The sequence below is a fragment of the Echinops telfairi genome, unplaced genomic scaffold, assembly GCF_000313985.2.
Source record: "Echinops telfairi isolate 266 unplaced genomic scaffold, ASM31398v2 ScPeMD7_655;HRSCAF=1070, whole genome shotgun sequence".
Taxonomy (NCBI): Eukaryota; Metazoa; Chordata; class Mammalia; order Afrosoricida; family Tenrecidae; genus Echinops; species Echinops telfairi.
The window spans coordinates 18,971,691-18,979,593 of record NW_022104553.1 but is presented as its reverse complement, the minus strand read 5'-3'; the positions used below and the strand labels follow the sequence as shown (position 1 = coordinate 18,979,593).

At 42.4% G+C, this 7,903-nt stretch overlaps 2 protein-coding genes across 4 annotated transcripts in view; both read left to right on the top strand.

Annotated features, from left to right (window-relative positions):
- The window catches only part of LOC101662841 (zinc finger protein 793), a gene marked incomplete at its 3' end in the record, with an annotated part of 19,641 nt that extends 16,360 nt beyond the window's left edge, over nucleotides 1–3,281 (top strand). The window contains exon 6 of the mRNA XM_045292580.1: nucleotides 3,250–3,281. Coding sequence (XP_045148515.1) covers nucleotides 3,250–3,281 — 32 coding nt within the window. The remainder of the gene's footprint in view (nucleotides 1–3,249) is intronic.
- LOC105978213 (zinc finger protein 350-like) overlaps nucleotides 3,276–7,903 on the top strand; it is a 10,201-nt gene continuing 5,573 nt past the window's right edge. The window contains exons 1-3 of one of the 3 annotated variants that reach the window (XM_045292537.1): nucleotides 3,276–3,316; nucleotides 4,718–4,847; nucleotides 7,402–7,528. In XM_045292537.1, coding sequence (XP_045148472.1) covers nucleotides 4,791–4,847; nucleotides 7,402–7,528 — 184 coding nt within the window. In that variant the 5' untranslated portion in view covers nucleotides 3,276–3,316; nucleotides 4,718–4,790. The other 2 variants (XM_045292535.1, XM_045292536.1) reach the window with 2 other exon arrangements.

Here is a 7,903-nt window from a genome sequence, read left to right as displayed (position 1 = left end):
TCATCTTATTGGGGGCTCTTACAGCTCTTATAACAATCGATACTTCAGTTGTATCAAGCACATTTGTACGTATGTTGCCATCATCATTTTCAAAGTAAAATGCGGATTTTTACCTGGATCATTTCTCCCATTCATTTTTCTAAAAAAATGATTTTATTGGGGCCTCTTACAGCTGTTATAACAGTTCAGACATCAATTGTATGTTGCCATCATTATTTCCTAAACGTTTACATTCTATTTGAATCCTTGGTATCAGCTCTTCTTTTTGGAGTCCCTCCCTGTCTCATGGCCCTTTGATAAATTATAAATTATTATTTTCGTATCTTAACCAACAGCTGTCTCCTTTCCCCTTCCACCTCTCCCCACCTTCCCCTACCCTCCTGGTATCACTACTCCCACTTTTGTTCCTGGGGTTTATCTGACCTGGGTTCCTTGTGTGTCCTGAGCTCTTATCTATACCTGTGTACATGCTCCATCCTGGCTTGCAGTGAAAGGCAGGATTGGGGTCATGATAGAGGGAGGTGAGGAAACCTCAAGACCCAAAGGAATATTGTGTTTCATCCGTGCTGTACTACTACACCCTGGTTGACCCATCTCTTCCTTGCCACCCTCTGTGAGGGGATGTCACATTATTTACAGATGGGTTTGGGGTCTCTACTCTGACCTCCCTTTTTCTCAACAATATGTTTTTTGTTTGTTTTGGGTCTTCTGATGCCTGTTACCTGATCCCGTGGACACCTCATGATCCCATTCATTTTTAAATGCTTAATTTGTGCCACATCTCTTAATCTTTTGACTCATTTTACTTTTTTTGTTTGTTTAAACAAACTTTTTGTTTGTTGGCCTTTCTGGGCTCTTTGTTTTATTTTTGGTATCCGTGGGCTCTTCCAGACCTTTAATTCATCTAAATTATAATGCATGTGCAACTGAGTAGCCGTACCTTATACATGTAACCATTCACCTTCAAACCTCAAGGTCATTACCTTCCGGCTCTCTATAGCACCTACTCTTAGGCCTTTCTTTGTGATTTTGTTTTTGTTAGGTACCATCAAGTCCGTTCCGACTCATAGTGACCCCCTGTAAAACCCCCGTAAAGGGCACTGCTCAGCCCTGCGCCATCCTCACCTTTGTTTTATTTAAACCCATTGCTGCAACCACTATGTCAGCCCATCCCTTTGAATGTTTTCCTCTTTTTCAGTGACCCTCCACCAAGCAGGTTGACATTTTCCAGGGTCTGATTTCTCCTGTACGTCTTTCAAGACAGATGTGTGTGTTCTACTAGCAGCCCACAGGATTTCAGTACTCATTGCCAGCCCATAATTCAAAGGCATCAATTCCTCTCCAGGCTTCCTTATTCATTGTCCAGCTTTTACACCAGAAGAGGTGATTGAAAATACTGTGGTTTGGGTCAGGCACATCTTGGTCCTCAAAGTGACAGCTTTGATCTTCAGCACTGTTCTTGTGATTAGCAACATAGAATTGCTTTCTTAGAGCTCTTATAACATTCCATGCATCATTTGTGTCAAGCTTATTTGTACATATATTGCCATGATCATTTTCTAAACACTTTCTATTTGAGCCCTTGGTATCAGCTCCTTTTTATTCCCTTCCTCCCAGCCACCACCCCCCTCACTCATTGTTTTGTTTTTAATCAACCCTTTAATTCATACTCATAGGCCACCGTGAATCAGAATGGACTCAATTGACAGTGAGTTTTGGTTTTAAGTAATATAAGCTTGCTTTGTGTTGGAAATGGCTGGATGGCAGGGAGCTTGGCTTTTGGTTTTTAAAATAATACACAAGTTCATATTAGCTTTCAAGTTGGCCATACATTTAGGTGCTGGATAGTATTCCATTGTTTGAATATGGAGCGATTTCCCCCCTATTATTGGTATATATTTAGGTTGTTTGAGTTTAAAGTCCTACAAATAATGCTCCTTTGAAGATACCAGTGCATGTGTTGTGGTGCAAATGTGTAGTCATTATGGGAACATATATACCTAGTTGTATACATCAGAGGAAGTATCCCTGCTTACGCAGTGAGTTAAATCATCTGCTGCTCATGAAAGGTTGGTGGTTTGAACATGTGAGATTTGTGGGAGCATGATGTGGCAGTCAGCTTTGGTAAAGATTACGAATTTGGAAACCCTGTGGAAGTGTTCTTAGTGTGACTGAGGCAGAACCCACTCAACAGCAATGAGTTTTGGTTTCACACCTCAGACTCAAATTGTCATTCTAAAGTCTCTGTAACTCCAACCTAATAGATGATGCCTACGTATTTTTTTCAAGTGGCAGTTCCCATTAACAGTGAAAACTCTAGCAAAATAGTTTTCACTCTGTAGTTAGTGATTTATGTGGTATGTGTATAAGGGGGTACCCCCCTCCCCCAAATTGGAAAACTCTGCTAGGTGGAGTTTTTGTAGTGTGCATTTTTCCCCCGCTAGGTGAGCACCCAGCAACTCATAGAGTTAGTGCACCCAGTGGCGTCACCTGGGAAGGTTCCTGGGAAGGTTCTCTCGGATCACAGTGGAATTTTTTGTAAAAGCAGCTTCACACCTTATTTTTTGTGGTGGCTCATTTAAGAGAACAGTGTGTAGCTATGAAATTTTATTTCTTTTCTTTTTTTTTTTAAACATTTTATTAGGGGCTCATACAACTGTTATCACAATCCATACACCCATCAATTGTGTAAAGCGCATTTGTACATCCATTGCCCTCATCATTCTCAAAACATTTTCTCTCCACTTAAACCCCCGACATTAGGTCCTCATTTTTCCCCTCCCTCCCCGCTCCCCCGAAATTTTATTTCTTGTTCTGGGAAAATGCTGCATAAACGGTTGCAATGTTGAACACAGGTTACAAGGACAGCGCCATGGGAAAAACTCAAGTGTACAGATGGTTTTCTTGTTTCAAAAAAGGTGAAATGTCGTTTGATGACAAACCTCCTTCAGGATGTCCATCAACTTCTTGAATGGATGAAAATGTCGTCGACTCATAGTGCATTTGGAGGTCCTTCCACCAGGTCAGGCTGTTATTTGAGCTTTCTACTTAGAGATTCTGAAAAGATTGAGTAACAGTGTGCAACAAAAAAGGTCTGATTTGTGGGAGCCAGGGGATTGGTTTTGCCACCACCACCTTGCACTTGCTCAGGATGCAGCCATCTCAGTGTTCCAGTTTTTGACAAAAAACAGCATGTGTCTCTTGGTGACTCACCTGACCTTGCTCTGAGTGACTTCTTTCTGTTTCCAGGAAACAAGAGGGACATGAAAGGACAGCGACTGACAAAGTAGAAGAGGTGAAGAGAAAAACGAGGAAGGTGCTGTCAGTCATCCAAACAGATGAATTTGAAAAATGTTTCCAAGAATGGAATCGCAGATTTGACAAATGTATGAACTGCGATGGAGAGTACACTGAAGGTTGTTGTGTAAAAAATTGAAATAACCTAGCTTTGAAAAAAAATTCCGTCAGAGTGGAGACCCAAAGCCGATCTGTAGGCAGTTGGTCATCCCCTCACAGAAGGGTCACAAAGAAGGGATGAGCCAACCAAGGTGCACCGACAAACCACACAACATTCCTCTAGTTATTTTAATGCTTCCACCCCCCCATTGTCATGGCCCCAGTTCTACCTTACTGATCCGGGTAGAGTGGAGCATATACATTGGTACAGTTAAGAGCTCTTAACACACGGAATACAGGACAGATAAACCCCTCAGGAATAATGCGAGTAGTGATACCATGAGGGAAGGGGGAAGTGGGAGAGAAGGGAAACCTGTCAGGGTAGCCAGCCCCTAACTATAATCATCACAGGCCCGGCAGGCGCAATTGTGCAGCGATAATAAGTAAAGGTTATGGTAAAGTCATAGAGAGCATGAGAGATAGAAGAGAGTGTGAAATAAAGGAGTCAGACACATTTCATGGTAGCATGCTCACCTCCTGGATGGCCATGATCTCACCAGCCAGGTACACACACAGCGCAGGTAGAGGAGAGGGGGCAGGAGAGAGAGTGTCTTTATTGTTTTGGGGCTATTTGTAGGTAGCTATAAGACATGCATATTCAGTAGTTGCATATGTCACAAGGTGGGTGGTAATCACAGTAAAGTCTCTGAGCTCATAGGTGAGGAAACCCAATACCTGCATTGGGGGAAGACATGAGAGGGCATGGGTGCTTCGGTGGGAGGAGATAAAGAATGTGTGCCTCTACAGGGAGAGAATCAACCATGTGCTTACTTTAGGGCTATTATGAGAGAATTTGGGAATGACATTAATTAGTTTCCCACAGAAACATATCACAACGATTGATGTATCCCCTCCCCATGACGAACAACAGAAACTTGGGTGAAGGGAGACAGCAGATGGTGTAAGATACAAAAATAATCATTTATCAAGGGTTCACCTGGTGGGAGAGTGGGGGAGGGAGGGAGGAAAAAACGCTGATACCAAGGGCTCAAGTAGAAAGAAAATGTTTTGAAAATGATGATGGCAACATGTGTACAAATGTGCTTGATACAATTGATGTATGGATTGTTATAAGAGATGTAAGAGCCCCCAATAAAATGATTTATTTTATTTTTTAAAAAAAGAAAAGAAAGAAAATTCTGGGTTGTTTTGGGTACCCACACGCATGTCCTAGAACAGAAAGCCAAGCACAGTTAGCTGTATTTAGGACCTTGTGTTAAGGTGAGTACAGACCACAAGTACGATTGAATTTTCCCTTCAGCCTACAGGTCCTGGACTCTGGACCCTCCAGCAGCCAGAGAATCACTTGAAGGAAGAGTACTGTGACACTAACGATGGCAAGAAGCAGTCACAGAAAAACAGTTGCAGCAGAACCAGCGGATGAAAGAGCGGTAGGTTTTCTGGCGTACGGACTGAGTACCTTCCGGCAGGTGGCGTGCTGGCTGAGGGTTGTGCCCTTGGGCATCTGTCTGGAGACCTAGGTTTGCCAAGCCATACCTTAGAGCTGAATGCCTTTGTGCCAAAGCTTATTGGAGGTTGGGGTGAGTTTGAGCATATATTTGGCCAAACCAAAAGAGACCGAGTGCTAAAAGAACTTTGTAACACTTGCCCGAGCAGGGTAGGGGCCGAGTGGCTAAGAGGCCTGTGGGCGTGGCTGAAAAGATGTGCTGTTCCGGTTGAAGAGCTGTGCTGAGCATTTCTGATCCTGAATTGTAACTTGTTAACCTCTTTAATAAATCTCATAATCGTGAACATTGTCTCCGAGATCTCTTGTGTCCATTGCAATAAATGACTGAACCCAGCAGAGAAATTAAAAGTGCCATGGAAGAGATGGTTGGTATCATAATTGGTTTAAAAGGTTGGTGGTAGAGACGTGCCTGACCTCTGCCTCATAAGAATTCGCCTTGGACAGATGTGGATTGTAATCCTCTTCCTTTGGGAATTTGGAGGTCTGGTGTGGCTCTCGTACTAGTGGTGCCGTTAGACATGCTCCTATGCCCTTTCTTTGGTACATCTTGCACGATTTAAAAAAAAATTATACATTGCTATTGAAACATCATCTACTTAGTGTCTTTGATACACTGTTGCCTTTTAATGCATATGTATTATCTTTCTGTGTCTATTAATTCTTTCCCCCAGTGTTGCCTTATCATCTTGTGTCTTTTTTTCTTCCAACTTTCTTCTTTTTATTTTATTTTATTTTTTATTAAAGAATCATTTTATTAGGGGCTCATACAACTTATCACAATCCATACATGCATCATTTGTGTCCAGCACATTAGTACATATATTGACTTCATCATTCTCACAACACCCGCTTTCCACTTGAGCCCCTGGTGTCAGCTCATTTTCCCCCTCCCTCCCCGCTCCCCCTGAACACTTGATAATTTACAAATTATATTATTTTATCATATCTTACCCCATCTAATGTCTCCCTCACCCACTTCTCCACTATGCGTCCCCCAGGGAGGAGGCTATATGTAGACCTTGTCTTCTGTTCCCCCTTTCTCCTTCACTCATCTTGTGTCTTTTTTAAAAAATTTACTTTTATTATTTTTGTGTGTGTGTCTTGTGTTTTAGACATATTTTAATACTTTTTTGCATTCTGTTCCACATAATATATGAGAGGGGCCTCTAAAAGTTCATGGAAAACTTCATTGATCTTTTTTTTAAATCATTTTATTGGGGGCTCATACAACTCTTATCACAATCCATACATACATCAATTGTATTGATCTTTTAATTCCATTTGTCCCTGAGCTTTGTACAACTCTTATCACAATCCATAAATACGTCCACTGTGTCAAGCACATTTTACATTTGTTGCCATCTTCATTTTCAAAACATTTTCTTTTTTTTTTTTAATCGTTTTATTGGGGGCTAGTACAACTCATGTGTTGAGCACATTTGTACATTTGTTGCCATCATCATTCTCAAAACATTTGCTTTCTACTTGAGCTCTTGGTATCAGCTCCTCATTTTCCCCTCCCCTCCTCCCTCCCTCCCCAAACCTTGATAATTTAGAAATTATTATTTTGTTTTATGTCTTACACTGACCGATGTCTCCTATCAGCCACTTTTCTGTTGTCCATCCCCCAGGGAGGGGGTTAGATATAGATAATTGTGATCAGTTCCCCCTTTCTCCTCCCACCTTTCTCTTACCCTTCTGGTATCGCTACTCTCATTATTGGTCCTGAGGGGTTTATCTGTTCTGGATTCCCTGTGTTTTCAGCTCTTATCTGTATCAGTGTCCCTCCTCTGTTCTATCTAGATTTGTAAGGTAGAATTGGGATCATGATAGTTTGGGGTGGGGAGGAAGTATTAAAGAACTAGAGGAAAGTTGTATGTTTCATTGGTGATATCTGTACCATTACTGGCTCATCTCCACAAGACCCTTCTGTAAGGGGATGTCCAGTTGCCTACAGATGGGCGTTGGGTCCCCAATCTGCACTCCCCCTCATTCAAAATTATAGGATTTTTTTGGTTCTTTGATGCCTGATACCTAATCCTATTGACACATCTGGCATCTTTTCACTGTAGATTTTGACATTGATTATATAGATTTTTGTTAAATTTAGGGACATATTTCATTCTCCTGATGTCACCAGCATTTATTTATCTCTTAGCAAATAAAATGGTCAACTACATATACTTGAAAACATGCACACGTGTATCCACAGATGCACAGATGCATGTACACTCATTGTGTGTGTGCATGTGAGATACCACTAGCCTAAAGGATTTCACTGCTGGACAGTACAGACACATCTAATTTGATGACTAGATGGATGATTAAGAACACAGCTGTAGAATATTGTGTTGGTACTGTTCAAAAGCACTATAAATGTATCACCCTATATCAAGGACATGTGCAGATCTGTTCCAAGGAGTCACCCATGTGGCCCAAGGGAAGTCACGTCCCTGAACATGACCCCGTTATAACAGGTATCACTGGCGTTCAACGATGTGGCTGTGGAGTTCTCCCAGGAGGAGTGGCAGCTCCTGGACCCTGCCCAAAAGAGCTTGTACCGGGAAGTGATGTTGGAGAACTATCGCCACCTGGTGTCTACCGGTGAGGACGCTCCCCTGTCACTGGCCGTTTCTCTCTCAGCTGCTGAAGCCGTTGGGGCATCTGTGGGTCTCTGAAATGACAGCCCCAGAAATGTGTTCTTTCTTGTTCAAGAGAGGAAAACCCTGATGTGTTTACAAACAGCTCGACCCTTTATGTGACATAGGGCAATCATCACAAAGCCAAGGTCAGTTGGGTGTAATTCAGGAGCTCTGGTAGTGCAGTGGATTAAGCGCTGAGCTGCTAACCCAAAAGCGTCAGGTGTGAGCCCACCCGCTGCTCCACCCGATGAGGCAACCTTCTGTGAAGATCTGCAGCCTTGGAAACCGCGTGGAGCAGTTCTAGTCTGGGTGCTACGGCCGTCATGAATTAGAATCC